Source organism: Verticillium nonalfalfae (assembly GCF_003724135.2).
Source record: "Verticillium nonalfalfae strain VnAa140/NRRL 66861 chromosome Unknown scaffold_168, whole genome shotgun sequence".
In the NCBI taxonomy this organism is placed as follows: domain Eukaryota; kingdom Fungi; phylum Ascomycota; class Sordariomycetes; order Glomerellales; family Plectosphaerellaceae; genus Verticillium; species Verticillium nonalfalfae.
The window spans coordinates 29,403-44,014 of record NW_021167393.1 but is presented as its reverse complement, the minus strand read 5'-3'; the positions used below and the strand labels follow the sequence as shown (position 1 = coordinate 44,014).

The 14,612-nt window shown below is 57.4% G+C and overlaps 1 protein-coding gene across 1 annotated transcript; it reads right to left on the bottom strand.

The window, feature by feature from the left end:
• Positions 1-4,228: 4,228 nt before the first annotated feature.
• Positions 4,229-5,574, bottom strand: D7B24_002660 (uncharacterized protein; the record flags this gene model as incomplete). The annotated part of the gene is made up of 2 exons (XM_028636861.1): positions 4,229-4,357; positions 4,411-5,574. The coding sequence occupies 2 exons, from the start codon at positions 5,572-5,574 to the stop codon at positions 4,229-4,231; spliced, it is 1,293 nt and encodes a 430-aa protein (XP_028491060.1).
• Between the last annotated feature and the right edge of the window lie 9,038 nt (positions 5,575-14,612).

Sequence of the window (14,612 nt, the reverse complement as noted above, 5' to 3'; positions counted from 1 at the left end):
GCACGTAGGACAGACAAATGAAACGCGTCGAAGCCAGCCAATGAGACTATTTTCGTGCCCGCTTCCGCTTGACCGCCTGAGACGAGTATTGGGTGACACGAGCGACGATACTCCTGAAAGATCGACGTGAGTCCAGTGTCACCACCGTGCCCAAGCCCGGAGAAGGTGGCGGTCTTGAACCGGAATAAGGCTGACGATGGGCGGTTGGCAGACCAGGAGAATCCATGGGACGTGAGATGCACTTGGCGACAATGTGCCAGGGCTACAATGTGCCAGGGCTAGCTATAAGGCCACGAGTCAATACGGTGTGCTCAGCAGTCGGTGGGAGGAGATTGGAGGAGACACGTTGTTACCAGCGCGGAAGCTCGACAGGATGGGCACGGGTGACGGCATAGACACGATGCAGGCAGGAGAGCGTCCCGTCACATATTGTCGACGAGACGCACACTGGCGGCGTATGAAGGTTCTCTTGTGTCAGGCGGCAATGATGGCAATGAAGGCGCGACAACGAATGTGCCTGCCTGCTCAGTTTATCACTCTACAACAAGAGGCAGGAATGATCGTCGTGCCTGACGTCTGAACGCCGGACAACGGACAACGGACAAGATGGACACCCAACGCCACGATCACCGTCGGGCAGACGTGTCCAATGGGGCGGGTTCCAGCTGGCTGACCCCTTCCCGGCGACGGCTGCAGGCTATGGCGTTTCCCACAGCCACCACATTTGGTCGAAGCGCCGCGAGTGCCACCAGGGCCATCACCGCCACGGCCAGCATCGTCAGCAGCTTTCCGCAACTCGCCTTGGAGTGCATGGTCCGCTGCTCGGCAAGGCCCATAGCAGTGCACCCTCTGTCTTACCCAACCCGGAGTGCTCGGAGTGCTGAAGCGCTCTGCCCCTGCTGTCCTCTCTCTTCTCGGTGATGGAGATTCGGAATCAACGACGTCAGCAAGATTAGAATTCCTTCTCGATGCATTGCATTGTCTCCGGATGCGGGCAGAAAGAAACAAGCTCAACCCAACGACCTCAACAACGCCTTGTCAGGACGTGGTCCATGACGAAAGGAGGGCCTGGCAAAGCCAATGAACAGCAACACTAGACCCATCGAAAGATACACAGAACATGCCAATCTTTGGCTCCCTGCACCCCAGCAAACGGCTTCAAGTCATTGGCAACGCCTGGGCCTGGCCATCAGCCTGACAGAACCCTCCGAATGCCGAGCGGGTCGTCAGGTGTGTGTACTTCGCGCCATATGGAATGGGAAACCCCATTGAAGGAACGGCAGTGTGGGGAGGCAAGCGGGCAAAACCTGTCCCGGACACAGTTCAACCTCAGCTGAAAAAAGGCAAACGCGCTTGGCCGCTTGGTGGCTCATGTACTGTACACACAGACGCATACACACCGACAGCAACGACTAGGCATGCGGGCTATTTGGGAAGTCGAGGCTCTGTCTCGCCTGGTCTGTTCTGGCCTGCTTGTCATCTGCTGTCTCGCCCAGCCTCACCCTACCCGTCTGTCAATCGCTCCCTCTCTATCTCCTTCCTACACCCCACCCCACGCTATACACGTTTCTCTGCTTCTGGCTCTTGCACTAACGTCTCGACCGCCTGATGCCTGCTGGGCAGACGAATGGAAAGGAGAGAACTCGTGACAAGGCCAGACCACACGAGACGAGACAAGCGAAAGCGAAAGCAAACACAGACACAGACACACCCCTCCCCTCCTCTCTCGCACAAAGGAATGACGGTCGCCGCCCTATTCACGGGGTTGGTCAATTAACCGACAATGAAACTAGAGCAAGGCGACCGTCGACGCACTTGCCCAGGCTAGGGCGCCCTGCCACGAGACGAGTGGGCGCGCGCCGGGGCGTGAGAGCAACTGACATGTCGAGTGGTCCTTTCACCCGCCTGCTAGCTAGCTACTAGCTAGCGGGACAGGGCGCATTCGGAGGCGAGAGTAGACGCACCAAGTGTGGGTGTGGGTATTTCAAAGCTCGGGGGGTACGGTGTCGAAGCAGACAGGGACTTGGGGAGAGAGAAAGAGAGGCGAGTAAGAAAAGGAGGGGGGAGTGGTGGTTCGGCCAGATCAGCCCGCGGCGTACGCCCAGGCACAGGCATGGAGGATGGAACGGGGACCCTTCTCATGCTCTCGTCTCTTTCAGTCCTACTATGTTCCCATTCCGTGCTCGCTACCTACCTTATGACGGTAACATTCTGCAAACCTCCCTGCAGCCTCACCAAAAAAAAAAAACTTCCGCTGAAATAATACTGCCTCGCCCTTTCTCATCAGCCGCAATAGGCAGGGGGGCGCGCCCCGGGTTGAGGATTTTGTGAGAGGAAGGGGGGGGTGGTCAGAGAGCCCACTGTTTCCCTAGCTCCCTCCACCCCCCTGGCCCTTCTCCCCATCTTTCTACCGCACCGCGTGCTGCTGGAGAACGGAAGAATCGAATTCAGAAGGGACAAGCGAAAGAATGCCGATCATCAGGGGGGCAGCGTGTGTCGTAGTGCATCAGGGGCGCCTCTGGAGAGATGAGTGGTATCGGAGGGCGGGAGGAGGGGGAACGAGGGCTGCTGATCACTTGCGAAGAAAAGTTCATCCCCTGAATTATGACCGTAAGTAAGATACCTAGAGAGAGAGAGAGAGAGACCTTGGAGGCGAGAGAGAACGAAGGAGGGGGGTAGAAGCAGAGAACACACCTCGCCCTCGATCCCGGGCGCGTGGGCGCCGACCCTGGGATCAGAGACCGCCTCAGTAGTGCAGACGCCAATCATGACGGAGAGAGGGAGACCGCGAGAGAGGTTGTTGCTTTTTTTTTTCTGCCTCTCCCCGGTCTCCTCCCATCTCCCAGCTTCTCAGCCTGGGCTGAGGTTTACCTGGACTGCACGTCCACTGACCGGTCTCTCGGGCCTCCCCCGTCCTCCATGTCATCATCTCCTAGGCAAGACAGCCACGGCACGTCAGGTGAGGAGGTGAGATGGGGTGGGGGGGGGTTAAACAGGAGGGCGATCGTGATACTGCGGACGAGAGCAATCGCCCAGGGCCTCTGACCGCAGCCCAACAAGAGACCATGACTACGTTGGCCGACGAGCTAGAACCGCGATGAAGAGAAGAATGGCCTCATTCTGAGCCGGCACCTCCGTACTCGCTGTAATACCAGCACTTGGCCTTAGCTCGCGCCGCCCCCTCGTTCCCCTGGTGGCGCACGCGGTAGTGGCACGAAGGGAAAGAAGAGACTTTGGGGGGTTATGGTCTGCTGGACCAAAGAGTTGTTTTTTTTCGGTCCTCCTGAGGGTGGCCTCTCTCTGCAGCAGCATTGGTGAGCCAGGGCAGCCGGTATCCGAACATCACTCGCTACAGAGCAGTTGTGGGCGAAAACGTGGAGGCGATAGCGGCGGCACTTGTTCGGAACTATGCTGTGCTATCCTATACAACATTCACAGGCACGGCCGCTTGTCGGTATCACTACGGGTGATCATCTCGTCAATTATATATCTCTCTCTTCAATCCCCCAATGATCATCATCGGTGAGGCCGGACAACCCAGCCTGCAGGCTTGAACCTTGATGGAAAATTTAGAGAATCGTGGGGGGGAGGGAATAACAAACTCCACTGCCTGTTTTGTTCTCCATATCTCCGGGCCCCATGGTCGTGCTTTGGTACGGTGACGAGGACGGATCCAATGCGCCGCAGGTAGTAGACCTTGAGATCAGCATAAACCAGTGCCCGTACCCCTTCGTTCTTAGTCTTGGACTGGCCACACGCTGGTCAGGCCTCCACAGGTACAAGTCGTGACACAATGCAGAGTAAAACGCCGGCGGCCACGACCGTCGAAAACACGGGCGATAAAAGTGATTAGTCTGGTGATCAGGGGGCTGTTTCGACAGAATACTTCAGCAAGCCTGTTACTCGCAAAGCCCATACATCAACAGAATCATAAGAATACAACAAGGCGGGGGTGAAAAAAAAACCCAGAAGACTTCAAAGTCTGGACCGAAGTGGTAAAATGCCCAATGCCTCCCTTTTGTCCTGGCGCCCCTCCCAGACCGTAACCCAACCACCTCGCAAATGCTGCCTTGGCTGTCCGTTGCCCCATCGTTGGGGGGAAGAAAACCCAAAAAAGACAAACGGACCGCAACGTCCAGTAGAAATATTAAGAGACGAGAATAACATAAAGTCCATGTCTTGGCCCTGCTCCTCTCGTACCAGCTTGGGAAAACGACAGGTTATTCCTCTACTCGTCATCCTTCTTGATAGATGGCGCCAGTGGGCTTTCGCTGCCATCAGAGCCCCCGCCCGGAGAGCGTGTTGTTTCTGTACCGTTCGTCTTCTCCCCGCCACATCCCTTGACCAGGCGGTGCCTCTGTAGACGTGTTAGTATGCACTGCCTTGACGTATAAGGGGAGCGAGACCAACCTTCAAAGCGTCTTTCCGAGAGAAGCTCTTGTCGCAGTGGTCGCAAGGAAAGGGCTTGACCGCCAGATGAATGCGCTTATGTCGCTTCAAGTCGTGATTTCGGTTGAAGGACTGGGGGCACTGATCGCACTTGAAGGGACGCTCCTGAGGGTTGTTCTGATGCGCACCATATAGGTGTTGCATATGGTGACCGCCATATCCCGGAAGATTCATGCCTGGCATGACGGAGAGCGGCCCACTGGGATTGCTGAGGTTGGACATGATGGGACCGCCCATGGATGGAACCTGCATACTATACTGAAACGGACGATATGGTTGAGGGGGCGCCATGCCGGAGTGATGTCCGGCGAGGGCGTGGAGGCCCCTGGAGGCAGCCGTCGACGTGGTGGGCGAGGGCGCACTGGACGAAGAGGGATAATAGGAGGGTTGATGAGGCGCCGAGCCGAAGGATGGCTGATGCGGCGTGGATGCCGACGAGAAGTAGCTTGGAGTCGAAGGGGGCCGTGTATATGGATCAACGTGAGACACGGCGCTCAAGGGCGTTGGAGGTTGCGTCGAGGCCGTCGACTGGGGATTCAGGATGCCGCCTCCCGGCGCCGTGTGGCCGTGAGCGTGGCCGTGAGCGTGGCCGTGGGATGGCAGGCTGCCTGACGCGGCGCCTCCGTGGCCGAAGAGGCTGCCAGGGAACTGGTGCTGGCTGTGGCCGTTGGCGTGGCTGCTGTGGGCGTGGCCATAGGTGGGGGAGGGGTCATGGGGGGCGCGAGCGGTGGTGTTGTACATGGACGACCCGGGATCATATGAGCTCGCCTTATGGTCATATGGATGCGTGTGCGCATGTGTGAGGGTATTTGGGGTTGGGGAGACGGAGCTGAGGGTGTAAGCTGGGGCGCTGGGCGTCGGCCACGATCCATGGGCGGAATAGTGACTGGACAGCCCGCTGAGGGCGCTGTGCTGAGAACTGCCGCTGTTTGCTCCAGAAGTCGAGGAACCAGGACTCAAGACGTCAGCGCCGCCTCCTGTTGGTGTCCGCGTTAGAATGTTTCTAGAGTCGTAAGGCGGACCATAACGCGAGGCGGCCGCCGGGGAAGTCCTCAGTTGGGCTTCCCCTGGCAAGTCACCTTGCCATCGGGGTGTCTGGTCCTGGCGGGAGGAATGAGGGGCCATGGTGTTCTCACTGGGTACTTCGGGAGGCTGCGACGATATGCCCAGACGCGGCAAGGCAGCGTTCCTCCGATCCTTCAGTCCTTCGAAATCCATAGCACCTCAGTTGCGTCAGGTGTTCCTGCTGTCGTAGTCGTCGTACCCGTGGCTCGCCTGGGTGGCAACATGCGTCAGAGCAGCCACTCCGAAGAAGACGCTCTCCTCAAGGGGCGGACAGTGCAGTCGCTAGGCGCTGGCACCGGCGAGATCGCAGAGAAACGAGGACGACGCGGCGTTGATGCGCAGCTCTGTCTAGGCAAGCAAAGAAACGGTGCTGGTCTCTGAAGAGGCGGCCGTCGTTGCTGTTGCTGTCGCGAAAACCGTGTGCGTATGGCTGGGTGAGTAGTGCTTGCGGTGGTGATGGTGGAGGTAGAATAGTGGTTCGTGGCGGATGGTGTTCAGCAGGCGTTCCTTGACGCCAAGGGCAATGCTGGTGTGGTGTAAGTTGTTGAGGCGCGCCGCAAGGTTCCGCCGCAATGGTGTTGTTGGTCACGTAATTGGGGAGGGGGGAAAGCTTGAGGAGACCTGGCCAGCTTTCCCAGTAGTTGGAACAATGCAGACGAAAAGTATAGTATCGTGGAGTCGTGTTCTTTCGTCCAAGGTCGTCGGGCGGGTATCGTAAGGTGAGTATTGTTGGACGAGGTGAAAGCAGCTGTGGTGAGAGCTGAGAGTGACTTGGTGATGGGGAAGAGGCAGGGTTGGATATATGTACAGGGCTTTGTTACCTTGGAGCTTGCACTTGCACACGCTCGGCTGGGTTGTCTACATGGCACCCCGTGCCTGGATACTTGGATAACTGGATACCTGGGGTCTGGGTAGCGAAGGGCCAGAGGCGAGAGGCAAAGAGACAGACAAGGGCATGCTGCTCCCTGACTTCCACGAGACGAGCTGACCGAACCGGACTGGGCTACCAGACCCTGGCAAAATGGGCCTTGTCTTTTCTTGCCCCAGAGCCAAACCCAGCGCACCAACACCAGCACCAGCACCAGGACGAGCTCCAGCCCCAGCTCCGGCACGGGGCAGCAGACAGAAGGCAACACTGGCGAGAGTAGGTAGGTGCGAGGGGGCCACCAGTGTGAGCCGCCCAACAATAGGGAAACATGAACCGACAAAGTAGCGCGCCTGCTGCCCCAGAGCTGGGACTGGGCCGGGACCGGGGCTGATGGCGACTGGCTAGTGTCGACTGTAGTGGCTAGGGGGGGGGGGGGAGGGGTATAGGGGTGTCAAGGTATGAGGACGAGGAGCGGAAAGGAAGGGGTGGGGAGGGGCGTGGATGTCCTGGAACGACTGGGTCGTCGGCTCGGGTTCTGGTCAACAGTGAGGTGCGGGAAGGATGCGCTGCGCTGGATCAAACTTGGGAGAGTCCCGGGTGGCACCTGCCTGCTAGTTCGGGAGGGCTGAAAAAGACCCCTGGAGCATTGGATGGCTGGGTGGCCACTGACAGTCCAATCTGGGTAGGGAAGCGGCGGTACGGTGGTCACGGCGAGGAGGTAGGTAAGGAAAGCATGGCGAGAATCAAGCTACCTGAGGTGGGCAAGCACCTTGTCTCTCTCATCAACGGGACGAGCTTGTGCGGGCGAGAGAAGTACATGGGCCACCGCCCAACTCTACCTCAGCCAAGTCACACGCTACGACTACCATTCCATGTTCGCTCGTTCAAAGCCTCGCTGTTTTGCCACGCCCTCGCATCATGTTGAAGAAGACAATAAGCTCCACGTAAATCGAGAGGGAAAAAATAATCCCTCGAGATAATCATGCATGACGACTGAAAACTGAGTCGTCCTGAATGCTTGCTGGCCCTCACGGAAGAGGGGGTCGGGGGCGGCGGGCGAGGAACGCAGAACGCCTTGGGCTTGCATGGCCAAGATCAGATCAGGTCAAGTCACAGATGGCCAGGGGAAGGGGGGGGGGGGGAGACCTTGTCCTTTTTTCCCTCAACGTGACAAAGCTGGTGTGGTTCAGGTGGTGCGGTGCGCCCTTCCGGCTTTGCTCTATGATCAGATAAGTAGCTGGTGCCCCATCAACGAGAGGCAAGGATTGGGCTATGATAGTCCTCGTCATGCTCGGGTCCTAGGATCATGTACATGGCACCGGGCTTCGATATCCCAAGATAGGAGCCCTTCTCTGGTCACTCAATTCATCGTACAGTTCCCTCGCGAAAGGTCGGATAGCAGGCAACGCAGGCAACAACCAGAGACATTGCACATGACGCACACAGTGCACGGTACATGGTACTCCGTCTCGCCCATTTACAGTCCTCAGATTTCTGCTCACCTGGCTGCAGTTGGGACACCCACATGCTTGGCAGCCAAACTGCGGGCAAGGATCGAAAACGTGAGGAGGAAGAGGGGGGGGGGGCACCAACGCGAACGGCAGGGGCCCCAATTCCAAGGGTGTGGTCTCAGGGGAGGGGCTAGACCTGCCATTGTGGAAAAAAAACATGAGATCAAGTAATACGCATTCCGCCAGCCGGGCAGTCCGCCAAAGCTGGCAGCCCGCCCAAGGCCTAAGGCCAAGGCCAAGCCAGGCCGCCTCGCCCACCGCCCGTCCACCGGGTCTCCTCATGCCAGGACCAGGGTATTTGAGAGCGAATTAGGCCACAGAGCAGCGACTCTTTTTTGGGCCCAAGAGTCGACCAAGGGGAGTTCGCCAGACGTCAATGGCAGGCACCTCAGCACGAGCGCGCATGTGTGGAGCTTGCCTAGACCTTCATCGTGAATAAGGAAGTAGCTTAGCCAGATCTCAAACCGAACCCCCCTCCAAGGACGTGGGTGCGTGCCATCCCATGCCACGGCGTGCCAAACCAATGGACTGGCCATCTTCCCCAGGATGGAGGCTGGTCCTTGTCTGGTGCTTCTGTCCTTCAAGTGGTGTGCACCAAATCTTTGGGATCTGCAATGGGAGTTCTTGTCAGTCATATTAATTTGTCTGCACTGCCAAAAATTCGCTGTGCGAGAGGCTTTCATGTACCACGATCAACCCGCTAGCGAACGAGTCCAACCGTCTTGACTGGCCCCGTACCTCTCGATTCCATGTGGACGCAGCGGGCTAGGCAAGGTTGGCAGGCATGGCGGTGGGCCGCCTCGTAGGATGCTGCTTCGAGACAGGCCTAGCAAGCCAGTGTTCGAGATGAAGCCGCCTTCCGAGGCCGAAGGCACACAGGTCGGGCCGGGCCACCACATATATCGAGAGGGTCCACAGGTTACCAGGCGACGTGAGGGCCATACACTCAACCTTCCATACGTTGGCAACAGAGAGCGCCCATTAGTGTGACTGTTAACGTCTTGTTCTTGTCGGGAGACATAAGTACCTAGGCCGTGACGAGGTGCCATGGCGTCACCGATGGTTAACTCGTCTGGCGCGCACTGGCCCGTCCCCAGCTCGTGCTCCAGACAGCAACCACCTCGCGCCGCATCAGCTGTTGTAAGGTACTGGGGATCAGGGGACAGTGTGTGGTGGCAGTCTCCCTCCCTGCCCCGGACGCTAGCTATTGTTCTGGTCTTGGACCTCCCCAGTTTTTTAAACTTTCGGTTAAGATGAACAGGATTGATTGCTGTGCCCCAGAAGGACATGGGGTCCGCCGATCCAGGAGCTCCACGCAAGTTGCACCTGTCCGTCTTGATGCCTCCTCTTGAAGGGAAAAAAAAACATATTCCCCGGCCGGTAAGTCAGACTACCGACCGTACGTGTCATTGTTCAATATTGTTGTTAGGTTGGTGTTGGCTGGTACAAAGAAAGAAGCAGAAACTCTGGAATGGCCGCTGATCAGGGCAGTCGAAACCTGTGCTCTAAAAGCCCAGTACGTCTCATCACCTAACCGGCTAGACAGTAAGTAGTCTCGCTTCTGTATATTTGTTCTCGTCTACCTAAACCAGAAACATCAGCGGAACTCACGGAGGGGAGATGAATGAACACCAAGCGAGGTGTGAGTGTATCGTCGATCGGCCACTCCTGGCTTGCTGCGATATCTAGCATTCATCATTCCTACCCTTTTGTCGGGTTCCTTCCTGTACGTCGGTTTCCTCTGATGCCAACAAATACGTCGGGGCGACCCTTGCTTAACCCACACAACAGCCTTACGGCGGCGCCAACTGCAAGAAGGGCATCGGAGGTTTGCTTCCTTTGAATCTCTGTACCTGCTCTCTTTTTGTCAACGCGAAACGTGTCGTTGGGTCGCCTGGTGCCTGGCTCACTGAGATGTTCTTCTACTCGGCAGTAAAACTTGTCGCAATCACGTCACAGCTGTTGTGACGCGCCTGGCGTCTCTCCCGCGCGCGCAGACCTGCCCCAATCACCACCCCCAGCCGCCGTTTGTGGTCAATGCTCCCTATGATAAGACGGGGCCCTACTCAACGACACGGCCAGAGTGACCAGACCAGCTGCCCGCATGGGTGCGAGCGAGTACCATGTAGTGCGTAGGCAATGGAGCTGAGGAGAGTGACTCCACACCATCAAACCGGCTCCCATTCGCAAGGGGTAAAGGGGGGGCCTCCTTGATGGAACGAGGCCCTGTCTGGTTGGTCGTACCCCCAAACGCATACTGCAGGTGAATCACTCGCTCGCCCACTCGCAGCCTTCCAGTCACTCTGGCTGGTCTGATTACCGCTTGATGCATGCTTGCCCCCAGACTTTGCCGGCGAGCCTTTTAGAGCAGGGAAATTCGACGGAACCATGCCGTGGTGCCCCGGCCGCTTGAGATCAGGCCTCCGAAATGATAGGGAAATGACGGGCAGTGAAGCGTAGCTCATGGGTACCATGCTGTCCAGGGACCCACAGTTATGGTCAGCTGTTCAACGATTTCTCCTGACCTTTCATCTGATCAGGCTCTCTCTCGTCTCTGGATGGCAGTGTGCGAACCTGGACATTGGCCAACATCAATGACATCGAGAGGAGGCCTGCATCACCATCGCCGCATGCTTGTGGTTCTGAAATGCTGCCAAAAATACAGAGCTCGTGATGTTGCTGTTTTCTTCTTTCTTTCCTTCTTTTTTCTTCAAAGGTCTGAGGCAGAACCATCGTCAATATGAGAGACGCATGATCTCGTTCTTGTTGCATGGAGACACGCGAAGCGAATAACCCAAGGTCGAATCATCATCTGAACATCAGTAGCTTGGCTTTGCCAAGGACGGCGACAATGCCAGGTTCGTCAACTGGGAGCCGCCTTTACCGGCTTGACCGTTGAGGCTCAAATCGTCTAGGTAGTCTGAGGTAGACACGATCGCTGGTGTGCAAGCGAAGCGAACACTAATGCCATGTGCAGATCGAAAGGCACTGATACCATACCCCGTGCAACCTGTCCCAGGACCAGCCTTGGATGCTTACGTTCCGGCCTAGGCGCATCTTGGTCCCTGCGGCTTCTGTTCAGGACATAGCTCCATTCCAGCACCCTCGTGAGCTAATCGAAAACGAGATTAATACAGGACAGGCCATGTCTGGCTAGGAAGCTCTTGACCCTTTTCGGGAATTTTTGACGAGATATGGGGGGTGCGGGGGTCGCGTGTTCTGATCCAGTTTTGGTCTTAGCTTCTGAAAAAGGTGGACTGCCGAGCACAACCTAGTCTTCAGATGCACCAAGAGACGTTTCGGCTGGCACGTCGCGGCACATGTCGAGTAGTCCTCTTCTGGCATGGCATCAACCACCGGCCGTTTTGCCGTGCCCTGATGATGCAAGCCGAGGAATTAGAGAATCGCGTAGCTGGTGTAGACGAGTACCTTGACCATATCGACTCCTGCCCAATTCGATTAGCGTTACCGCGTAGGTATCTCTGTCAGTTGGGTGCCAGAAGCCACGGCGTCCTTGTCAGAGTTCCTCGGGTCGTGACCCGTCGTCTGCATGGCGTCAAACAAGGTTGAGCGAACGGGCTGGAAGCCACGCGCACGCGAGCCTTGCCTTTCTAGACGTGGACACACCGAGGCCGGAGAGGCAGGTTGCTCTAGTGGTCAAGACCACTATTCCCGAGAACACATGCTGGTCATCACATCATACGGCCCACAGACAGGACAGGTGGAGCAGTCCCTTGTCGAGGGAAACTGGGTTTAACCCCCCTCGCAAAGCCGTAGAAGGCGGATGATACCGCAGTTGCGTTTGGCGGAGCTGTTCGAGCTTCATGTGGGCAGCGGAAACCATCCGTTCAAAAAGATGGGGCCGCGAGTGACGGGGCCTCACTACGACGCTGCTTCGTGCCCACCCGCTAGTGAAGTCGCTTTGTGCAGAGGGACGGGCCCCTTGTCGGCAAGTCAAGCCTCTTTTCTGGGGTTGGCGCCAGCGCTGGGACGCTTGAGGGTGTGGCAGCCGACAGGGCGTGGTGGGCCGATGTGGGATACTTCATATCGCCGCTGACGGAAGAGCAGAGAACCCGCCGATCGGAGGGTAACGGTGGCGCAATGTTCTGCCTGCCCACTGACAGTTCTTGGGGGACAGACCCGAACGGCTGGGCGGGCCATGTCAGAAGTTGTGCGGGAGCTTTGGTCTGTGGCATCTCGCCCGAATTTCCATCGACCTCGAGAGGTCACCCCGGAACATCCGCAGTCGGGGTCTACGAAATTGGCATCGGCGACCATTTTCCTTAGGGTGGGTGGGGTTTGGCAGTCCTGACCTCGTGGGACACCAGGATTTAGCAGTGTTGCTGGGATAAGCCATCCGCGACTACCGCTACACAAGCAACAGCGCCATCACCGCCAACCCGTCCGCCGCATCTTCAGCCTGCATGAAACAACGACATGGCTCAGTCCGTACGGCCAGGCACAATGACGAGCGGTGGCGCTGCAGGAGACTGGAGAGCAGGATTGCAGTGTCAGGGGGGAAAGACGCCGGGGGGGGACCGCGAAAGCACGGTGGGTAGCCCATACTGCTGTCAGAGAGGCAGGTCCGCTGGCCGGTTCACGAAAAGGTACCGACTGCCACAAGCGCGGGAGCCCTGTGTATCCAGGCCATCGGTTAATCCGGCGGCGACTGGGCCATGACCAGTGACCCAGTGGGCAGAGCCCCGGGCTGACCCAGATTGCAACGCCAGGTCCAGCCCTTTCTGTGGTCGATTCGCACAGCTTTGCCGACGCGACGGCGTCTCAAGTGACAGGGCGTGCACGGTACCTTCCTTACGTGTGATATGCCTTCGGGTGGCTGAGGCGTAGCCAGAGCTTGCCGCATGTCCCTCCATGAGAAATAAGATGCGGCGCGGAGGATGGCGTTTGGAGGCGTCCCACCAAAGAGACCGTGCTTTCGATCGGGTTTGCCCTGGGGATGGTAGGGGACTTGGTCTTGCCAGATGTACGTGGTGTTCATTCAAGGGTCCGGGTCCAAGGGCGAACATGTGCCTGGCTGATTGAGCGACTCAACAACTGACGATTCGAAATTCCTTAGCTCGTCAGGAGTTGGTCCTACGTTCGGTTCCGCCTCTTGTGTCGAGCTGAAAACGAGTGTTCGGACTCAAGCATCCGTTGCAATTCGGAGGATGGTATCGGAAGAAGACGAAGCAACGAGGAACCTGATAGAGAGCGACAAGGTCTGGCCGGGAAGGCTACCCGCCCAATAATGCCAATAAATGCTGCGAGGTTGCCAGGCGTGTGACAGATCAGGTCAGCTCGCTCTGTCTGTCGCATTCAGGTTCAGAGTGGAACCCATTTCTTTCCTTCCCATTTCTTTCCTTCCCATTTCTTTCCTTCCCATTTGTTTTCTGAAAGGGGGAGCAAAAGGGGGGCCGGGGCCGGGGCTGCATGGCTCTTGCTGGCAGTCCGCCTTTATGAGGCAAGGGTGTGATGGCCTAGGGTTCCGAATTGCTGGGTGCCCCGAGGCAGACTCGCTCGGTAGTAGGTACCATGTAGACCTCTTTCTACACGGTACATGGTACATGGTACGTTCGGGTTGGGCTCTCAGAGTAGGTACATACATGGTCCACGTTTCGGCGCCTGCTAGTAGAGTCGCAACGAAGGATTGGATGAACCCGAGGCATGCGTCTATTATCCGACGCTGACATGGCTCTGTTGCAGTGTCTTGTGAGGCAAATGGGCCTTGGCACCAAGCGACATATGCACGAGAGAGAGAGAGGGCCGAAACAAGAAGAGCAGCAGCAGCAAACCAGAGCTGAGATGCACCTTCTGGTGCAGGAGCAAAAGGCAAACCTAAATGGAAGGAGCTCGGGCCATATGCCCCCTCCCCGTTCACACCCCCCTTACTCCTTCCTCCCCCTCCCCTCCCACTAAACGGAAGCCACAGGCACCTCGACGGGTGGGACAATGGGCTGATGAGGTACCTGGTTTTCTGCACCGAAGGGCGGGCAATTTCGTCTTGTCACAAGTCAAAGTCTCATCGGCCTGGTCTAAGGTCTGTCTTGGGCCATCGAGCAGCTCGATGCATAGGCATCATTCGAACCTCACGATCATCGCACGTCGCCGCACGTCGCCAGCAACATCCAATACCCGTTTTACCATCCATCAGCAACGATAGCTCGAAAAAAGCATTGACAACTCCGACACAAGTCACGCCCACCATCACACTCGAGCAATGGTGTGCGCGAGCGTGACCGGTCAACCGCACAATGGTGCATGCTGTCGTGCAACCACCCCTCCTAGTGGCCATTAGGCCGCCACCTCACAGCAGCATCCCCCCTCAACGCACCCCTTGCCTGGTATGGCACATCAATGCAGAGGCAATGCCCATGGCTGCCGCTCAGGAAGCGAGGACACCCCGACGACATTCGTGGTGTGCGTACACTACAACCCACGTCGTACTGCACCCCCGATGCAGCCCCACGGCAGGCCTTTGGAGCTTTGGAGGTCCCTCCCTGCATTCTTGTCTGCCTCATAGCGAGCAGCTGGCGACGCCCCAACCAACTCGCTGCCTAGGCCATCTGCTCGAGCTCTTGGCTCTTGAGCCACACTAGTCCGTTGCCCATATTTGAGCACGGATAACCCAATGATCAATGACACGCTCGTGCGTTACTGACTCTCAGCTGATGCAAAGGACGACGAGGATTTCTGGCAGATCGGTCGCGCGTAGCTCACCT